The following is a 22,316-nucleotide window of genomic DNA, read 5'->3' as shown; positions in this document are numbered from 1 at the left end:
ATTTGTCCGCCCCCACACACACACACACACACGCACACACACACACAGGTTAGGAGATCAGGCTTGTTCCACTCCAATAATAGATGAATAACAACACTCAGGTGATGTGACTCTGTCTTTTCCCGAATGAGCCACTATTTTCGTGTCTTCTGAAAGAATGGCACGGGCGACGGTGTTCTTCAGTATGTTCGGCCATGACTGTGTGGAGTTGTCTGGGGTTAGAATGGGGCAGGAAGAGTGATAGGATATTGCAGAGAGGTAGCAGGATCGCCGTCATGCCAGCAAAGTGTCATGGCCTCCCAGCTTACATCATTGACAGCATGAAATAGAACACGACACCTCAAGGGGAAGAGGAAGGCAGGAAATTGAGAGCGAGTAGGACCTCCCAACGGGTATAAGGCTTTAGCACACACTGAGAGGGTATGTAATCAGATACATCAAAATCAAATCATAGCACCCAACTGTACTATATTAAACCTTACTCCTTTAGTGTTATTTATCTTATAGCATATTATACAATAACTTGCATAAATACATAAATTCATTTAGAAATAATTTATGAATTACTAAACAATAATCCAACAATAACGATATGTAGTTAGTAGTGAGGGGAAGATGGCGTCTGGGAGTTTAAGGGGTTAAGATATGTGTTCACACTCTGTGAAAGGGAGCAAGAAAGAAAACTAGTGTGTTATGACTTGATATTCCTGTAATTTTCATTTCTGGCAAACAGAACTGTTATTTTAATTTATATAACAAGCACATAAAATCCGTAAATGTGTTTATTCATGTTTTCAGAGCTCGAACACTTCTGCATGCTGCATCATGTTTGAAAAGATGTGTATCATTTGAATGTTTCTATAAACCACATGGTGCAGTATTACTCAATAAAATCTATTGCGCAGCTCATAGCAGTGCGAATATTTACCTTGGTCATTAACACTTGTAATTTGTAGGGCTTACCCAGATACACTGAGATATTTTCCAGTGACTCAGGCTTGCCTGAATGCTCGCTGTAATACATGGCTAATAAAGTCATGAGCTTGCTTTGGGATCAGCTCTCTTACCGCACTGTGAACTCGGTGCCTCAGGGGTTCATTAAAATATTTGGCTATAAACAATAATTCAAGCAACCAGTTTCAAGAACAAAATGAAAGCATGTGTTGATGTGCTTATTAACATGTGTGAGGGTGAGATATGTTCAATTACTGTACGCTAAGATGGTGTCAAATGTGCCAAATGAGCTCGAATATTCTGAGAAACAACATGTATTTACAAAATCACAGCCTGCATATATTAAGCCTACGTAATGAATAGCACACACCCTGAAACTCTGTGAGCTTTCAGCAGCAGGGTATGATGTGTACACACTACACTGATTGTGATGAAAGGTAAAGAGATTTTTTTTGGGCACAGGGTTTCAGCCCTGGTCCTAAAGTAGCTCCTATTTTGCACATTTTAGGGTTTTTCATGCTCTAACACAATTGCTGCAATGAATCAGCTACTTAACACTTTTTTTTAGGGGTTACTCTAGGACCAGGGATGGGACCTTTTTTAGAGTAATTTATTGGCAGCAAAGTAAATATAAGTAAATAAACAGAAAATACTAATGTTTATGTTTACTAATACTAATACAAAGAATACATGTTTTACCCGACCATGGCAGTTTGGCAATTCTGGGATTTAACCCACAACCTTCTGAGCTGTAATGTAAAAGCTTAACCACTGAGCCACTCTACTACACTGCACTGATTAACTCACCACTATTATTGAATTAAGTCCTTTTGCTAGAAGTTTTACTAGCATGTTGTTGTTCTTTCAGCTGCTCCCTGCTGGGGGTCGCCACAGCAGATCATTTGGTCCGCACATTTTTTGATTTGGCACAGGTTTTACGCTGGATGCCCTTCCTGACACAACCTCCCATTGAATCCAAGCTTGGGACCAGCACCGAGAGTTAACTCTTCAGTGGCAATGAGAGTGCGGGATCCTGCCGCTCTGGACCATCAGGAGGCTCAAGAGGCTCTTTACTTGCATATAAACTGGAAAGAACTGGTGTTCGCCTAAAACATTTTCTGACATAAAGAGCACAACAATATTTTGTTAAGAATCTTTATCATTCTCACTCCCACATCAAATCTTAGATATCCCACTAATCATTTCCTGTTATTTCAGTGTAAATCAATGCATCGATTACAAGGCAATCCTGTAAAGCAATAAATAATTTATAAAAATCTGTAAATTTACAGCAAAGTGTGTGTATTGGATGAACATGAAGAATGCAAACTACGATAAATATTCTGGTGTTTGTGAAAGATTTGCTAGAATAAGCAGTAAAACTGCTGGAATTGCTGAGATTTCAGCCCAGATATTTTTAGAAAGCTGAGCTTACAGCATTGCAGTATTCATTGCAACAGGGTGACTAATCATTCTAACAAATGTAATCAAGTTATGCATGTTATGATTTATTACAGCACTTAGCACCCAAAATAAATGGCTTTATGCTGCACACAGAATGTCACTGAACACTTGGGGAAATGTTTACTACAACTCCTTTAATTGGTCCCATTAGCTTGTTTATACATTGATGTTGTATGAACACGCTACAAAAGTGTGGACAAATTTTAATGTTGCCTTCTGTCTGGGGTCAGCAGCCCACCAGTGGAAGATACAACTTAATACAATCTATAATGAGGTCTGACAGGGAATAAATATTAATTAAACGAGATCAAACCGGGCTTGTGCACTCATCTTCATTAATGTTTAAGTGACAATGTAATTTTCTGGGTACTGCAACTCACGGGGTGATGAAGCGTCGCCGCTGCCGCATGTTGTTCCCTGAATGCCGCCTAAAGTGTTTGTGTACACTGAATAGGATGATGTGGTGCACTGAGTGCTAATGGCACGACGGAGCTCCCTCCCAATATCAGTTTTCATGGCGCTTGTAAATTATAGATCTTGATATGAAGTTATAACAGCCACTTGAGTGATATCTGTTTCATGGAAAAGGATCGTCTCAGCATTTTTCTTTCACGTCAGTCCCCGGTGGTTTCCTGATTACCATCCGTCATGTCGATGCTCCATTGTTTATTGATCAGCAGCTCATACATTGTGAAAGGATATAGCAATGATGGGGCCTCTAAAAGCATTTTTAAATAGATTAGTGTTGGCAACTGGAAAACCACAGGAGCCCTTTAGAAATGAATGTGTGAAGGCACAGTACAAACCAGTCAGATTAAAACAAGGCAGAGGAGCCCCTGGGCCATTGTGTTTAATCTGTGTTCCCCTCTGTTCTGCCGTATTGTTTTTAAATTGAACGTTCGTATTGTAATATTTTGGTCATGGCTGGTGCCTCTACACCAAACGGAAAAATATCTCTCGGTGGATAGTGAAACACCAAGGCTGTCCTGCTGTGTAATTTTTTTTTTGAAGTGTAATGCTCTTGCCCCGAGTCAGAGCTATTTGTCTTTGTGCTGTGCCCTGGTGTCTTGTGGTACATCACAGGAAAGATGAATGCAGCTAATAGACTGTGACACAGCCATTAACTACAGCTGTAATGAAAGTGTAATGGAATCAAGCAGCCATTTCTCAGCACAACACTGGCACACGTAGGTAAAATGTTTAAAGATGAACCAAGAAGTGTGCTCGCCCTTGAACTCCTATTGGCCTCACCGGATACATCAGAAACTCAGGATAAAAGTCTACCTCAAGGCATTGTAGGAATTAAAGAGATTTGCTGATTGCATTTTACTTCCAATCATGAAAAAAGAAATGAAAGGTGTACAGTATGTTTCAAAATTTTCTGTCAAGAATAAAACCTGGGCTAATTATTACAGATTGATGGTACTGATACTCACTGAAGTCATTGCAGGTTCAAGCACTTAGCTGTTAACATTAAAAATTTACTGTAATAATCACTGTATCGAGGAACAGAATCTTAGGTCCACATTGCAGATAAATGCCGTAGTTAATATATCACAATGTCAAATGTGTACAACATTTTTAAAAATCTCAGTTATGTTGTGATTCCATTCTTTTATAAACTGCTGCAGTTTACTTTTACTGAGTTTTGGATTTAGCAGAAACTCTACACGGTCAGCTTTTTTTATTGGTACTACACTACAGCATGAATCCCAATGATCCACTCATCCTATGAAGAACTGTGTGTCTGGGTGGAATATGTGAAGAACACGCTGTTCAATAAATGTTATTTTTCTATGCAAAATCCACCTGCTCACACACTTACTGATGCGCAGTGGAGCAAAATTATTAACTAAAATGTCTACTGAAAATAAAAATAAACTAAAAGCATATTAAATGACATTGTAAAATCCTATTGGCCAAAGTATATTAAACTTTCTATATTAAAACTTCTCCTATTAAGATACTGTACTTGAATCTGCCATAGATGAATAATCTGCCATTGATGAGTAATCTGCCATTGATGAATAATCTGCCATTGATGAATAATCTTGACACATTTCTGCATTTAATATAGAAACTTTTCATTACTGTATTTTAATGGAGTTTGAAAGGAGTCCAGGTTATGTAGTTTTTAAACAATTGCCTCCGCTGTGTACTCATTATTGTCATTTTGTGAGGTAGTTATAACACACAGTCAGGGACACCATTACAAATTTTTTGCACCTCTTGACATAATAATCTTTTGGCCTACTTCCCTAAACAATTTTTATTACCTAGGGTCTCTTGTCCACTTCCTTCTTACCATCTCCCCTTTAAAGCTCCTGCAAAAAATAACAACTTGCCATTATCGAAGTACACTACGAGACATATTCAGGGTAGTTTTAATTTCACTGTTCATCTCTAAAGCTTTATTGTTGTTATTTATGGGCTGACTTTCATCTATTCTGTTCTCGAATGAATCCCATTTGCCTGAACACAAACAAACCCAGAGCCTGCTGAGACCGCCAGCATATAAGACTCTGATGAAATTCTAGCTTGGTGATGAACACTGATATCAAGGGAAATAATGCAGATGAATATAATCTAATGAGGGCTTGAGATGTCTTTTTGGATTTTTTAATAGCAAATGAAATAAATCAGATTAGATGAAAGATAAAGTAAGATATTATGATAGTTCATGACCAAGATGACTTTAATTAAATAGAGAGCAACACAAGAAATATTTTTACAGTGAGATGATACAGTGATCAGCCATAACATTATGACCACCTGCCTAATACTGTACATGGTCTGCAACAATGCTTAGGTAGGTGGTACGTGTCAAAGTAACATCTACATGGATGGCAGGACCCAAGGTTTCCCACTATAACATTGCTCAAAGCATGACACTGCCTCCACACACGCACCCGGCCATCCACGTGATGTAGAAGAAATTGTGATTCATCAGACCAGGCCACCTTCTTCCATTGCTCCGTGGTCCAGCTCTGTTGCTCACATTGTTGTTGCTTTTGCGGGTGCACAGGGATCAGCATGGGCACCGTGACTGGTCTGCATCTGTGCAGCCCCATACACAACAAACTGTGATGCACGGTTTATTCTGACACCTTTCTATCAGAACCAGCATTAACTTCTTCAGCAATCTAAGCAACAGTAGCTCGTCTGTTGGATCTGATCACAAGGGCCAGCCTTCACTCCCCACGTGCATCAATGAGCCTTGACCCATGACCCTGTCACTGGTTTACCACTGTTCCTTCCTTGGAGAACTTTTGATAGATACTGACCACTGCAGACCGGGAACACCCCACAAGAGCTGCAGTTTTGGAGATGCTCTGATCCAGTCGTCTAGCCATCACAATTTGGTCCTTGTCAAACTCACTTAAATACTTACGCTTGTCCATTTTTCCTGCTTCTAACACATCAACTTTGAGGACAAAATGTTCAGTTGCTGCCTAATATATCCCACCCACTAACAGGTGCCATGATGAGGAGATCATCAGTCTTATTCACTTCACCACTCACTGCTCATAATGTTATTGCTGACTGGTGTATGTGTTGTTAGTGTAAAACCTCTTTAATTCCTATTAGAATATTTACAAAATACATAGAGTAAAATACTTTTCAAGAAGCTTTTAATGCTGCAAAGCACCTCCAAAATAATTCCATTAAATGTTTCTACATAAAAAAGCAGTAAGCCATAATGATATGGTCTGTTACCTAATTTGCTGCTTTCTTTACTAAACTACAAAAACATTTCTTTAATTGTTTTTTTTTTGTGGCTAGAAATGAAATGTTTTTACTTAATAATGTAGAGGTCACAAATCAAACATCTACAACAAAATCTAAAATTAAAAAATTAAAAATAGGGTGCTTTTTGCAAAGTATTTTGGAATTTTATAGAAGGTTATAAAAACACACTGTCTCTACACCACCTGAAAAATCAAAATGCTATTCTTATTCTTGTTTTCAGGTAAAAAGTAGAACAGAGCTATTCATATCTCATTAATAACTCTCAGCTTTTCAAATATACTGTGGTCTAGCTTGTCGATAACAGTCCAGTTTGCCAAAAATGGATGTATTAGAGTATATTTTTCTGCTTCTTCAAAGGTATTCTAACAATTTTCGAGACCAGCAACCTTCAGGTCTATAAAAATTGATTTGTTTGTCAGGAGAGCAAACTGATTTGGACCCTTTCTTCCATGAAATCTTTGGGTGAAGTAGGAGTATCTTTCTGACGCATGAAGAGGCTAACAGAAAGAGAGAGAGAGAGAGAGAGAGAGAGAGAGAGAGAGAGAGAGAGATTTGACCAGATATTGTCTAGTGTACTGAATCCAAATACACACAACCAATTTATTATGGCTCCTGCACTACTGCAAGACCTACATGATTTTTTAAAAACTAATTCTGCATAAAATTGTTATTCAAAACCTTCCACTGCAAATAAAAATGTAATTATACAACTGCAAGATGTAGAATTATTTTAGATCATATTTTTATGCCTCATCTATTAGATGGTGGAGGCATCATGTTTGTCTATGTGTCCATGTGTTTGTCTGTGGGAATGTTTCTGTCTGTCTGTTTGTCCATCTGAAATTCTTCTGAGATATCTCATGATCAAGTGGTTGAATGTTAGAAGTATTTATATGAAACTATCAGTGTAAATAGCAGATGAAATGATTAGATTTTAGAAGTGATCCAAACAGATCCAAGGTCACAACAAATGTCTGAAATAGTTTTTCTTCAATAGCATCCTACCTGTTTGTCATACAGAGATGTTACTTACCTGTAAATGTTTGGGAACTCAGGGCCAATTTCTAAGTAACAAGAGGGACTAGACCTGATGATGGTCAACAATACTGCCACTGAGGTCTACACAAATCAGGAAACATGTTCACCTGAACAAGGAAAAAAAAACACGTTTTACTCATGGAACTGATACGGAAAGATTGAATCATTTCCAGAAGTGTAGAAATCCTAAACCTCCAGCTATTTCAATTAAATTTGAAACACTGATTTTTTAGTAAAAACTATTGACATAATATTTGCATGTACCTAAGACTGAGTAAATATAATACATTTCTAAACTCTTATATTTTCCAATATATATTGACACAGTGCCATTGCCATCTGTCAGTCACAGGGCTCCTCTTTCGATCCTGAGCTTGGGTTACAGTCTATGTGGGGATACATTTGTTCTCTCCTCTCTGTGTATGTTGATTTCCTCTGGGTTCTCTGATTTCCTTGCTCCTCCCAGAAACATAACAATATGTGAACTAGCTAGTCTAAATTGTTCCTAGGTGTGGATAAGTGTGTAAATATGTTTGCACGATGTTCTGTGATGGAAAAATGAAAATGTAAAAATATGTGTTTGTCTGAATGAAGCCAGATGACAGGATTAGATTAGAGATGGTGAACAGAAAATCTCCCAGAGTGCTCATCACATTTCAGTGCTCTGGCTCTGGTCATTCATATATCATCACTTTGAACCCACTTTCATTAACTGCTTTATCCTGATCAGGCTCACCTTGGATCTGGAGTCTATCCCATGAATACTGGGCATGAGGACTGAACTATCTTTCATCAATATATATAAAGATTAATTTCACAGAAACTGTGGGCATAAACTATGTTCCAAATGAGTCTATTGACCGGCTTTGTACTGCATGGATACCAGTAAATTACTGCTGACTGCTTATTATTACTATAACAGTACTGTATCATTGTATCACTAGGCTCCCAATAGTATTACACATTGGTATAATTCGCTAAGGAGGCATAACATGCTGAATGATTATATGTCTGATGAAACACACAAAGCTTTCATGTGCTGAAGATGAGCAACAAAGTAACCATGACAATGGGTCTAGAGTGCAGTGAGTGATCCTACACTCCGACCATAAAGGCCTAGTAAGTGTTAAAGGAAACTCAGGATTTTTCGGGAAACCATTGTGACTTTTAATATACTTTCTGAATCCACTGGTCACTGTACAATCATCTGTGATAGCAAAATTACAGTACATCACATTTACTTGTACAGTATTTCAATGAGATATTTGAATTCCCTTATTACAACGATTGTGTTTATATAGCACAAATAAAATCCATCAGTGTGACTATAACAGGGACTTGTGAGCCGAACTCATTTAAATGTGGGCTACAGAAGTTAAGAAATTAAGAAGAAACTTTAAATGAAGAAACCTCAGTTAAGTGTCTAGTTCCTCCTTCATTTTCTCTGTAATCCACCTCCTGGCCTCGGGTCAGTCATCCAGTGACAAGGGCCAAAATCAGTACTGGCAGCCTTTAATTAGAGCATCCATTTTACAATACAACCCTCTAAGTATCCAGTCTTGACCATCAGCCTTTGCCCCTGCTCACAGAAGCTTGTTTAATGAGATTAAAGATGTAGATAGACTTTCTTGTCTATCATGGTACATTTCTTGGTAATTATACTGACACATCATAATCTTAGTGCTAGGTTCTGGTAAAGAGCACACCATGCTAATGTTTACTGGAATTAATATCATTTAATAATGACAGAGGTCTACATAGGTCTGCTCCTGCTTCAATTTCACAACTGTTTTGTCGGTTTGTAGTTAAAGACACACTAAACTCTTATTTGTTCTTGCTCATGGAAGCACCATTTTAATCTTTTTTTAATCATTTTATTCTGCTTATCATGTAAACATTATATGTAAAAAGCAACTGGAAAAAAAACAGCTGGAAATTTGCATGCTTTCAGAACAGTAGTTCCAGTAGAAAGATTTATAACAACCTGTTATATATTAAGATGGCAACACAGAAATGTAAAGAAGGGATTCCAACATAAAACGATTTAAAGAAAATATCTAATTGTTGATATGGTAAAGATTTTTGTGAGGTGATGTTTATGTAAAAATTTTGGGAGACTCCACAGCCGTTTTCTTTTTTTTTTGTAACAGCTAAGAGCTAATGGTGAGCGTAAGGCTGAAACGGTACTTTTTCTTAATAAAATTAAGAGAAAGAAAAAAGCCAGGCTGTTAAAGGGAAAGATTATAATGTTATAATGTAAATGTTTTATGGAGTATGTTCAACAAGACTAAATGTGTATAGTTACATATATTAAGGAACTATTAAGAAAACAAATGAAAATACACAGTTAACATGTACACAGTATGATGTACTGTATTGTCATTGTTGACCCATTGCTGGTATTTACAAAAAAAAATGAATCACTGAGTTTCTTTTGGCCCCTGTGATTGGCTCATACCAACATATACCCGTACTATTATTCTACACACGCTACTCCACTATAGTAATGTAAAATTGTAAAAGTTTAAAACACTACTCAGTAAGCTAGCTTTGTGATTTGAAGTGATACATACAATAATGAGCATGGAAAAATGTGCAGGACAGCACTGAAAACCCAGATATCTAGCAGTGCAGGTGTCTGATTTAGCTTATTGACAACAAAACACTGCTTTGTCTTTGAGAAGCCACTAGTATTCCAATTAATATCAGTAAACATCAGGGGTCTGCTTTATGAATATTAATGACTAGTGGATGGTGTCCTTAAAAATAGGCTTTCAGCTTGCAAGGAAGAAATACAGCATTTTATTAAAAAAATTCAAACTATTTATTGGATTTATTTATTTTTAAGACATTCAAGACATTTTTAGAGCAACGGTCCCTTAACAAGTGTATTGGCGACTGGAGAGCAATATAAAATGCCTGAAAATTGAAAGGTATATGACATTTAATAGATATTTTACTTATTTTTTTATTTCTTCACTACAGCACTTAGAAGCTTACCGTATGATTACACCATGGTGTAGTTAATTACTACTACTGTGTACGCATTGTTAACACACAGCACCATTACCACAATAACCATCACAGAGTTATGCAAAAAAAATAATAGTCTACTGAAGGTCTAAGAGCTCAGAAGCTCCTAACCATCTGCTGTAGCCATATGGCTTTATCACGTCCAATTCAATACTAACCCACAAAGCTAGCTTTCCAAAGTAAACACAACTTGAGCAAGTATTATTTGTCTGAAGGACATCCATCATTACACAAATAGCAGTTTTAAACCGTAGGAGCGTAAGGTTTGTTTTGCAAAGCCTGTACTTAATTCTGATCAGAAGTGCTGAGTGAAGCGAGCAGCTATCAGTAATCTTTTTCTTTTAGATGACGGTACTTCATTACAGAGAGTCTCCCATTTGCCTGCTCTCTCTCTCTCTCTCTCTCTCTCTCTTGTTCCTAATTCACATTAAAATTCAGAAGCAGATGTGGTGGCCTCTGAAGCTCATCTAAATTTGAATTTCATGTCTAAATCCTGCTCTCTTAATCAAACCCATGCTTTATGAGAAAAATCAATAATTCCAGAGGAGTCTGGAGGAATGCAGTTAATGTCAAACTCTGTTCTAATGCCCTCAGGGAGTGTGGCACTGCTGGCTTTTTATTTTACAATAAGCAGCCCTTTTAATGATAAAGATGAGCATATTTCAGGCAGATGGGTCAGTATGAACGGCTGTTTCGGAGTATTTATGCATACCGTAATGGCAGAATGTATTCTGAAAGGTTGTTTTAGTTCTGCGGGCCATGCAACTGCATTTTAAGAGAAGAAAAATAGATTTTAAGGCCATGTAACAATTCTGTTTTAAAGCTGTTTTAAATCCGTCACTATTGTTCATTGGTATGTTAAATATTTAACCAAAATTAAATATGTGTGGATTTATCTACTCTGCAAGGAGAGGTATTTTATTTAGTGTTTGTATTAGCACAGAGTTGAAGACTGTGTTTTATTGGTGTGCCTTATTCGCTGTGGTCACACTGTTGCTATTCTTTAAGCCTGCTACAGTACGTATAAATGTTATTGGAGCAGGAAAGATTACATTACATTTTGAAAATGTAACTAACATTAGATGAGCCATGTACTGAAACATTTCCTGTCATTAGGTGAAAAGCTTGGTTACACATGTGAAAAGAAGCTGTTATGGTTTCTAGTGGTGTTGACAGACATTGATCTGAAACATCCACTGGAGGTGTGAAAGGTTGATGTTTTTGTTTTTTATGTCTGCTTCCTGACTGTGAAGTCAACAAATCCTGCAGGTGGGCAGGTTTCCTCCCTACCCTTTCAGCTGAGCTAATGGAGCGATGCAGCTTGTTCAGTCTGCGCCTGCAACAGGATAGACATTCATCAGCTTTCGTAGGAAGAACATCCTCTACTGAAACATTTTAACAATCCAGACCACACTGGCTTTCCATTTTATGTCAGTGGCAGTTTCTCAGGAACTTTTTATGACTTTTAATAATACGTGCTACAATTTATAGATTTGATTCAAATGAACTAAGGGGCAAAAACATGGCATCAAGTCTTAACGATGAGCACACCCTTCTCAGTAATGACCATGCCCTCATCAACTTTTGAATGCAGATGTAGGCTACTAAGAATCTGAAGCTCTTCTCTAGCCATGCATTGGTGGTCAGAGTAAATGAGTTATAGATCCATTTCCTCTCTTTACAACAGATCACAGCAAAGAAATTGGGAGGCTGGACCATAAAGAAAGAAACAGAAGTCATTGGCTCTTGCAAACTGGACAGCTTCTCCCTCATCATCCTCCCAGCTATGTGGGTAATATAGATATTATTTCAGCCTCAGTCCCATTTTCTCCTCAATTAAATTATGATGTCCTCGACCCATCCTGGCTGGGTGAGAGAGAGGGGAAAAGATATGATGTGAAAGCTTTATTGATGTCTACAATTACTGGCTAGGCTCAGCTGTAGGCTCTATGTGAATGGGGTGGGAGGTTAGGGGCCTTATCCGAGCCTCAGAGCAACCCAGGGCCAGCAGAGAGCACCATCATAACTTCCACTGTCCGCCTCCTCTGATGGATGAGGGAGAGAGAGAGAGAGAGAGATCTCTTGAGGATTCAGTGCACCCTGTGCCCACTGCAATACTGTGCTGTTGTGTCTCTCCCTCATCCATTAGGCTCAGCTAGACATATGAAACTGCTATAGATTTTCAAAGCAGTGGAAGACAGGACATAAAATATTTGCTGGGAAAGTGAGTGGATAATACCATAATACCACTTTTATGCTTTATCCATTCCATAAAAATTACAAAACCACAGGTGCAGGGTATTAACCTGAAAGGTTGTTTGTACTGGAAACTACACATTTAACGTTTGTTATTAAATGGATACCAAATGGGTGCCATCTTGCACCCTAAAGTTTTCTATATAAAAACTTACAACAGACGTGTTCAAGAAGAACCTGCTTAACAAACTACACTTAAAGAATAAAAAAGTGTCAGAAAAGTTTATTATTTAGAAGTTTATAATGTTCTATTTATGTTTCCAGTCTGTGGTATACCTTTTAACTGAAAGATCATTAAGCATTTTTGTTGCTTTCAAAGAGAGCTAAAAATCCTATCATAAAAGCTAACATTATGTGGAAGGATGTTTGTGGTGGAAAAACTGTTATTCCATTTATTGTGGAAACAACAAAATTAGATAAAACCCATGGATCGAAACTCTTTTTTGAACCTTTATCTTAATAATTGGACATCACAAATGACGTTAAATACAGAATGTCAGCTTTAAGTGCATTGAGCTCACTTTACAATGTAGGTAACTTTGAAAAACTTGCAGCATATGTTTTGTGCACGAGAGAGTTAACAGATGATTGTGCCTGGAGTTTGTTCCTGTGGTATTTGAGCAGTAATGAAGAACACTCATGAGGCTGAAAAAAACATTACACATATCTTAAAAAATATACAGATAAGGTACATATATACAGGTTATACGGGTATACAGCTATTACTATTTAACGGATTTATCAAGGCAGTGAGCTGCACACTTACATTTTCAGATGTAATTTCCTAGTGCTTAGTTTACCAAAAATGCCTAATCTTATATTCCAGTTTGCCTAATCTTATATTCCAGTGTCAGAGGGACCTGAGGTTTGTGTTGTGATTTTTATAAAAGAAATACATTAATGCGTAACTCACATTTCACCACAGTGTGCTAAGCTCTCTAAATGGAAACAGTGACTCCTCTCTGTTTGGCTGTGCCTTTGTTGAGCAACCTGGCCAACGTGCTCTGATTACTGATCAAATGACGTGGAGGAGAGAGGAAGTCTGTGTGGTTAAAACTTACTCAGAAAGTCCCAGTTCCTCTTTGTATTTCAACTAAATGTTGTGGATGTGTGTATGTATGTTTTTATTCCTAAAGGGCTCCTATATAGTTGCAATGCATCAAATGTAGAATGGTTAAATTTAGTTTCAACGTATGATTAGGGCTAAGGTTTATTATTAAGTATTGGTTAGAGTTGATTTTAGAGTTGCTGTTGTGGTTAGGGAGAAGTTTATGGTTAGGTTTATAATGAAGTAACATTTGCACACAAATATAGGTTCCTACAGCGGTGTGATTGTGTGTCTCTGCCATTGCTACCATATTTGGGCTGTGATGTTCTCTCTCCACACAGAGAGAAATGCACTGCTAGGTGTGGAGTGTAATGAAGGGCCTTGCCGAGGCATGGCAAGACAAAAGAGCTCAGAGTGAAAGGGTGCGGCCTTATTGGAGTTTTCAAAGCTCAGTTCTGCACCATAGTGGTGACGCCTAAATTCAGAAAAATGGACAAAGAATGCTGTGGCTGTGTTGCTGCCCTATGAGGTAATGATCTAATTGGATTTCTCTCGGGAAATTTCTGTCTCAAGTTGCCTGTGCAGACGGCCTGACCTTTATGGTATCAACCTGCAGTCACTTACATTGTAGCATTATTAAAAAACAGAAGTTCATGCAATGTATATGAAAAGGGTTTGTCTCACAGTCCTATAGCTGAGGATATGGCACGTGAGGAATATTAGCTGTCAGAAATATGGTTCGTGTAGAAGAATCAGGAAGAACATTGGACTTTGTATGGTGCACTCAGGCTGGTCCTATTTTCTGTTCTCACCTGAATTTTTCAGCTGGTTAAACTCACTGCTGTTTCCTTACAGAAAAGGCCATCAATCACCACGGTAAGCACTACCTGTTCATCAATTATGCAGTGGTGCCACAACAGAGGGGTTTTAAAGAAAACCGATTAAGAGCTGCTGTTAAAAACACTCAATACATTATCTCAATCCTTGCCTCAAATAAAATGCCAAATTATACATTACCCATATGTCATCACAATACATTTAACATCCTGAAGTCTAAAGCCTTGTTACTTGAATACAAAAGAAGCAGTTTTTGTGTGTCGTGCTCATAGATTACATTCCCCTTTAGAAAACTAACTTCATCACATAGGTGAAGGTTTTTCCGTTAAAGCTTATTTTTTTTCTCCAAGACATATCAGGGAAAAGAATGACACGACTCAGAGTTTCCTAGCATTTCTCATGACAGCTGATAAGGCAGACCAATGAGCCAGAGCTAAGGGTTGTGTTCAATAAAGCTTTTGTGTTTGGAGAAACTAGTAATGCCTCTTTGTATAGCTGTAAGGAAAGCACCTTCTAGTGAAACCAGAAAGGTCAGCAGCCTTGAAAAGTATAGAAAACACAATAACCAGTCTATGAAAACTTGGGGTGTAATACAATACTGGATTTCTGTCTGGATTTAAACCTGATGTGGGTGTGACCTAAACGGAAATTTTTTTTGTTTCTATTCTTGTCTTTTTTTGAAATAGGGATTAGTACACAGGACTGTTGTTGGTAATCCTGATCAAGCAGTTACTAATGATGAACGCTCATTTGACTTAACTGATTTGTGTCCTGTGGAATCCCTGTTGTTCTGCATATCACTAATCTCAACCAGATGCCCTGTGAACCTTCCTGGCAAAACAAACAAAGAAACAAAGAAACCAAAGTGAACTGAACCACTCTTACTCTGTGTTTAAACAGTCTGTGTTTTATAATACTCGTATCCACTAGTAATTATTATATAAATGTACAAAAGAAATTAGTTAGCATTTTGGATGAAAGGGAAAAAAATTCTCCAACATAAATAGGCATGTTATAGCAACCATTATGTACCATATATTTATCCACAGACCTCTCATATAGTTGTATTCCTTTAAAACTGGAAGGAACAGAACCTTACAATAGAAAAGAGCTTTAAAGTGACAAAAAGTTCACAAAGATGCTGAGTCCGGCTTTTTTTTTTACTGAAATTGTTACTATTATGGTCTTGAAAGCGGATGGTACTTTATTGACTGTGGTTTACTTTGTGTAGTCTTTCTCACATGGTTATGCACTAAGGCGAGGGACAGAGTTCTGATCTGAGTCAGTGTGCTGTGTCAGATCCCTTCAGCACAAAACTCGGAACCCACAACAAACAACCGCCGCAACTCCACAAGCTTAAATGCACACAGCCGCATGGACTCCAGCCTGGCAATTTTAGCAGGCAAACAGCTCTGGTAATAAAGGCCTTAGCGAGTAGTGTTACCTGCTTCAGCCCAGTCTTTAACTTGCAACCGAGAGAGACTGTGAGTAGATAGTCTACTGAATCAGTGCTTGAATAATTGCAGTGCAGTGGTTTGGTGAGTTGACTTCAGAAAACTCTGACAAAGCTCAGGATCATTCCGGAAATTCCGGATTTGATTTCATGGTTGCAAATTACGACACACTAACGTTCCTATCAGTATGCACTTTATATACAAAAGTATTAAAGTTTTCACTCGAAATATGTTGCAATACTCAGAGGTACAGATAAAAAGATTGTTTCTTGTAAAAAGAAAGAACTTCTCACATTTAGACAGCTACTTAGAGGGAAAAAAATCTCCAGGTGGAAAAAAAAAATGATGTGATCTTCTTCACTGAATCAATCAGAACAAGAAAGCATCATGAGCTACTTACCTATCACTATTACGATCCTGTTTAAACCCCTGAAAAACATGATCAGAAAACTCTGGTCAATTATACTTTTACAATGTCGCATGCACATGCTCATGGGTGTATTATTAGAGGTGTGTATGTGCAATGTCTGGAGCCACCTGAAAAAATTTCTATCATGTCCTTTTCATGTTCTTCTTGCTACTCCTGCTACATACACCATGACACCCAAATGCTACAGTAATATCTGCACATGACTAAGAGTGCAGCTGCAAAAATACAAATCAACTCCAGAGAGCTTTCATTTTGTGGAGGCAATAAGGAGCTCTAGTCTAGGCAGAGTTCTAGGGGTGTGACTTTGGAGGGATCATTGAAAGGACAGGCTTTGTTTGAAATTTGAGTTTTGGAACAACAGGCTGCACTTAACTCTAAAATCACTATAACTACAACTACACCACTAATAAATAATATGCAATTATATTTATTGCTTCCATCCTTGCTATTAAATGATAATGTATATTTACTCATAAACACATTTCCTTGGAATTGTAAAATACACCAAGGGCATCCTACTGGCCTCTGCCCCGGTGTGCAGCGATTGCCTGTTCTCCCCATTTCTGTCCAAATATATGTGGTGTAGGTGCTAAATTGTCTATAATGTGTGTGATGAGTTGGCACCCTGTCCAGGGCACCCTGCTGCCCCAAGTGCCTTGTCCCCTAGGATAGAATCCAGGTCCCGTGTGATCCTGTGAAGGATGGATGGATGTTCCATACACGTAGCTTGCCTTTGTTAGGGAGTCCAGGGAAAAGTATTACTGTAGCATATTTGATGTAATAGACTCTGAGGGAATGACCTTTTGCCCACAGCTGATTGCTGACTGCTCAGTGTGCTGAAATAGCAGGTGGTGGCAGATTAAGAAGGTGAAGAACAGACAGGAATCCACACAGCTCCTATATACATTGCTTTTTTTCTTACTATTCTGCATGTGCTTAATAACAATTACTAAGGCAAAATGTAGTTTGGTGTGTTAAAATACCATATACAAGGTACATCCATCTATTCAAAAATGAAAACTCCATAGAAACAGGGCCACTGTTTAGGTTCACTTGATAAACAGATTCACTTGTGGGGAAAAACACTCTCATCATGTTGAGTTTTATCAGCTGCACTCTTCCGTTAAAAACAAACCAAGACTCCTTTGGCTGTCATTTTCAGCTTTGAATATATATAGCCCTTGAGTAAAATAACTAACTGTGGCATAGATGACTGTTATTTAGGCAGGGTAAGGGGGTCGTTACTATAATCAGTGCTGACCAGTCATCCTTAGAGACACGCATTAAAACCCACACACTGAAATAAACATAACGCAATGATCTGAACCAAAGCCTTTCCACAGTTCTCGCTCCTGCTCATTAAAGCTGTCCGCCTGGGGCTAATTATAGTGGTATATAGAGCCTATGGGGCACTAGCTGTGCATCATCTTATCTAGACACAAACATGGCACCCAGGCGCACATGACCCTTCAGTTTATTAACACACACACACACAAAGCAAAAACATGTATATAACTTATATTACAATTTTGATTTAGACTATGTACAGTATATTTGGTGATTTTACATTATAGAAAATGGATGGGAAATGCACATACATGTCGGTAAGCTATGAATTTCTACTGTTTCTAAAGGTTCCTGAAAAATGAATGTCCATAATGCACATATGAGAGACAGAAATGGACCAATTCTTCATGCCAGTTTAATTATAAGCTAGAAACCTCTTCAGTAAACCACTCAGGTAGTCGTACAGATAGTGAAAGGAGCACTTAAAGAATATCAGAGGAATGCGGTAACTTAATTTCTTGGTTTAATTCACTCACGCATCCCTCAACACTCCATCACCATTCAAGCAAAGTGCAGCGTAAATCTCTGACTCAATAATAAATAGACACGTCACCCAATACTTTCACACTCTCACCCTATCTGTATCTATATCTCAGCTTTTTATCTCCAGCATAATCCCCCTTTCCTTGTCCATGGAACTGCATCTAATGGTCTTTCGAGCTACCTTGCAAAGACATACGGTACCTGTTCATAAATCTATTCTGGCTTATTTACAGACGCTGCTGTAGTCAGCACTTTAAACAGTACAAATCCTCAGGTACCTTTGCCATCTGCAGGACTCTAGCTGATGCCAAGCTGCTTGTCATTGCTGAGGAACCTGAAACTGCTGGTCTACAAGACAGATCTTTACTATTTCCTCTTATGTGCGTTGTCTTCATAAACACAGAGCTGTGCTTTTAGGACAGAAGAGAGGGCCTCTGATGAGCTCTGGTTAGGTAACAACCAATTCCAGAAAAAGTTAGTGGTTATGTTGGTGTAAAAATGGAAACTTCGCCCAAAGCTTCTCAAGCAGTACGAATAAACAGAATCTTTTCTGATGCTAGGTCAGAAACAGAGGAGCTTTTTTGGAAGTGAAACCCAACACTGTTTTGTATCAATGCAGGTTTATCAAGACTGACCTCAGGTGTCCATCCCAACTCAAAGGATCCTTCATGAAGCAAATGGGCAGGCCCTAGACAAAGTGTTACATTGTGTTAGTGTGGTGCAGTGACAAAGACCCTCAATGCACTGCCAACTGAGTTAAACAACAGAATATTTAATGTAACTGAGGTCTTTCCTAGCATCAATAATGTAAATGGTACATAGTATATGATCACAATATTGTGCATGTGTACATAAAGCATTAATATATAGTGAATATTCTGACTATTAAACCATTAACTTCTTTGCATATCTATCTCTTTTAAATCGTATTGTCTTGTACAGTTCCATTACTGTCTCCAACTCTTACCATTTTTTGCACAGCACAGCTGATGAACTGATTTCTGTGAGACTTTTTAATCATTGTAATTAATACAGAAAAAAATGTGTATTTAAAAAAGAATAACACATGCAAGCATTAAAATGTACAGTATATGGCCATTAAATAGTTTGAGTCAAACTTACTTACAATTTATTATTTATTATTTAATATACATTCAGTTTTTATTCTATTATCCTATTATTTTCAGTGGACTTTTTTTTAATGAAGTGTGTCAATAATTCTGGAGGGTCCTGTAAATATACACCTGAAGCAGAGGCTTAGCTTGGCTCTAGCTTATGCTTATTAGTTATAGTGTTATATAGCGGACCTGAGTTCTGCATCATCTTATCTAGAAACAAACTCAGTTGCAAGTTTATTAGGTACATCTACCTGGTCCTTTTGATTAGGTCTCTACCATATTAGTGGACCGTAGCCCATCTGTGCACAGTTTATTAGCCCTTCAGTTAAATAGCATTACCACAGGACCACCACTAACCAGACAGAACCTGGGTGGTAGTAGACCTTTCTCAGCACAGCAGTAACACTGTTATAAAAACAGTACTTGTATAAAGTGTGTAATTACTGGCCACTTTATTAGACATCCTTGTTCTTTGGTCTAACGACAGTTACGGTTTTACAGTTAGGCACTACAATGCATAGACATCCAAACACAATTTATTTTTATCGGCATATAGACTTTTGTAAGTGTGAGTATTTTGGTTAGTGGATTATTCTTACCATAAAGTGTTTAACCCAGATGTACCTGAAAGTCTTAGATCAGTGACAGTTAAAGGTGTTCAATATTTGATGATTAAGATATGAATGATGATAACAGACTAAAGGTGTCAGAGTTAAAATGATAATTAATGATTTATGATTGTCTCAGTTTCAATCTAGATAGATAGATAGATAGATAGATAGATAGATAGATAGATAGATAGATAGATAGATAGATAGATAGATAGATAGATAGACTATATTAATCCAATGAAGGAAATTCTTGTTTCTTCAATCTAATTTAAATCTTTGTCATGAAATTGGGTACACTCAGTTCTCCTATGGTTGTCCCTACTCACTGACGGACGCAATAGAATAGCTGGACTACAGTCAGTAATTGTAGTCCTGTGATATGGACATCTATGGGAAGTGTACCTTTTAAAAATTTGGGGATCTGCAAGGTAAGTGTGATGGCATGGTGGTTGCTGTCTCACTATAAGGAGTCATTCTGTACATGCTCTCCATGTGTTCATGTGAGTTTCCTCTGAGATTCTGTCACACTGTCCAAAAAGACAGCTGCAGGTAGGTGGACTGTTGACAGAAAGTGTGTGATGTCCTGCATCACTGGCCATCCAGGACTGGAATCCCATCCTGAATGTATACCCATCTCACACCAGGGTTCACAGGATAAGCCCCAGTCCAGGATAAAGCAGTTACAGGAGATGAATGAATGTCCAAGGTAATTGTAGCATAGGCTTACTTATTCCATACTCAAGTGAAGGAAAGCATGGATGAAGCAGTGGACGGGATACAACGCCCTCTTCTTGTACAGTGTGGAGTTGCAGACAACAGCAGGCTGAGTCTGGGCTCTGATTGCTCTGCTGAGCTTCACTGCGCGGCTTTAGCCAATCCCGTGTCTGTATGAGTGACGCTGAAGCGGATCGGAGGAGCGCCCCTTTAACACACACACACACCCACACACACACACGCACAAACACACACACACTCGCGCGCGCGCTTACACACACACACACACACACATAACGCGACGCAACAGAGCAGAGAGAGACACTAACCGTTTCAGTCTTGTCAACAGACCAAGAAATCTTTTCCCCTTGTCATCGCGGCTTTCTCGGCGGCACTGTATCGAATGTGATATGCGAAACTTCCTCGAAGAATTTCTCGTCCTGGTCGAGGAGAGGCGCAGCGCTTTTTTCTTCTTCTAACCTGCCCCGGGTTTTGTTTTCGGCTCGCGTCACGCTGTGCTTGATCGAGCTCGCTCTGTCGGGGATAAAAAGCAGGAGCGAACAGTCGCACGTTAGATGAAGCGCGTCTGCTGAAGAGTGTCTGCGCTCATGCGGAGCTTCAGTACCTCACCGCGACCTGCCAAGTCCAAATGTTTCCTCCGTAACCATTTTTATTTTGATGGAAACCGGTGAGTCGCACATTACAATACAGACTGCAAAGATGTGTCGCTGCGTCTCTGTGGAGATTTTCATGGCTCCTTGTGATGCCTTTAAACTTTTCAAAAAATAGGTGTAAAGTAAAGCTCAATTTCGGAGCGTGCCGTGGCTCATTTTACTCTGACTGCTTTAATGGAATTTGCTTGTCCCTGGGCTGGATTACACAAGCAGGCGTGTTATTGAGAAGGAACAGTTTTCACATCCCCAAATCGCCATATCCCGTTTGAAGCTGGCGCATGAAAGCCACGCTGTGCCGTGCGTCCTGCTCAAATTGGCCACTCGCGTCGTGTGCACCGTGTGCGATGTAGCGCGCCTGCTCACTTTCCTCTTTCTCATTCCCAATAAATCTTGGGGCTTCACCGAACAGGAGGGCCTGAAAATGATCCTCTTTCGAAAATTCCGGGTCTTGATCCTGACCGTGTTTCTGATTGCATGCTCCTTGCACATCATGATAGACTTGTTGCCGCGGCTGGAGAGTAAAGGCACCGGCGGCTGCTCCTGCTCTCACACGCCCAGTGAGGATCCACGCAACTGGGCCCAGTCTCCGGGCCGAGCCGCCGCCCCGGAACCTCTACCACTTCACAAACACACTCTGCGAATACTGCAGGACTTCAGCAGCGAGCCTGGCTCCAACGTGTCCTCACACTCGCTGGAGAAGCTCAGTCCGGTCGGGGAGAAGACGGAGACGCGGAGGACAGGTGAGCACCGCGCACAGGCGGGACAGGACCGGAAGCAGGAGACGCGTGTAGCGGGAGTGAACACACGCTCCAGACTCGCAGCGCTGTTTGAGCACCAGCTCTATAAGAGACCTTTACCTGTCCTCACTGACCAGGACACATTGTTCAACGTCAACACCGACATCAGGTTTGACCCCAAAGCAGCGGACAACCAAGAATGGTTAGTTTCTATTTCTTTGCTTTTCTTTTTAAAACGTTAAAGGTCTGGAAAACATTTATTACACCCGTAATGCCTTATTTACTGATCAGTGCACAGTGAGGCATTATTATTTTTTAAAATAAATATATTATTATTATAAAAATATGAAATATATTTTTTTTAAATA

At 38.9% G+C, this 22,316-nt stretch overlaps 1 protein-coding gene and 1 long non-coding RNA gene across 4 annotated transcripts in view; one reads left to right on the top strand and one right to left on the bottom strand.

Annotated features, from left to right (window-relative positions):
• Positions 1-4,805: 4,805 nt before the first annotated feature.
• LOC131363738 (uncharacterized) lies at positions 4,806-20,999 on the bottom strand. 3 transcript variants are annotated; one of them, XR_009206369.1, is made up of 4 exons: positions 20,867-20,999; positions 16,372-18,782; positions 16,235-16,263; positions 7,320-15,211 (listed from the first exon to the last, which is right to left on the bottom strand). It is a non-coding gene; the product is annotated as an uncharacterized LOC131363738 (long non-coding RNA). The 3 variants fall into 3 exon arrangements; XR_009206370.1 differs by having other exon boundaries at positions 18,730-18,782; XR_009206368.1 differs by lacking the exons at positions 7,320-15,211; positions 16,235-16,263; positions 16,372-18,782 and adding exons at positions 4,806-6,665; positions 7,202-7,313 and having other exon boundaries at positions 20,867-20,993.
• fam20cb (FAM20C golgi associated secretory pathway kinase b) overlaps positions 20,766-22,316 on the top strand; it is a 32,748-nt gene continuing 31,197 nt past the window's right edge. The window contains exon 1 of the mRNA XM_058406576.1: positions 20,766-22,150. Coding sequence (XP_058262559.1) covers positions 21,633-22,150 — 518 coding nt within the window. The 5' untranslated portion in view covers positions 20,766-21,632. The remainder of the gene's footprint in view (positions 22,151-22,316) is intronic.

Source organism: Hemibagrus wyckioides, linkage group LG13, assembly GCF_019097595.1.
Source record: "Hemibagrus wyckioides isolate EC202008001 linkage group LG13, SWU_Hwy_1.0, whole genome shotgun sequence".
NCBI lineage: Eukaryota > Metazoa > Chordata > Actinopteri > Siluriformes > Bagridae > Hemibagrus > Hemibagrus wyckioides.
The sequence above is the reverse complement of the archived record's forward strand: the minus strand, read 5'-3'. Positions and strand labels throughout refer to the sequence as shown.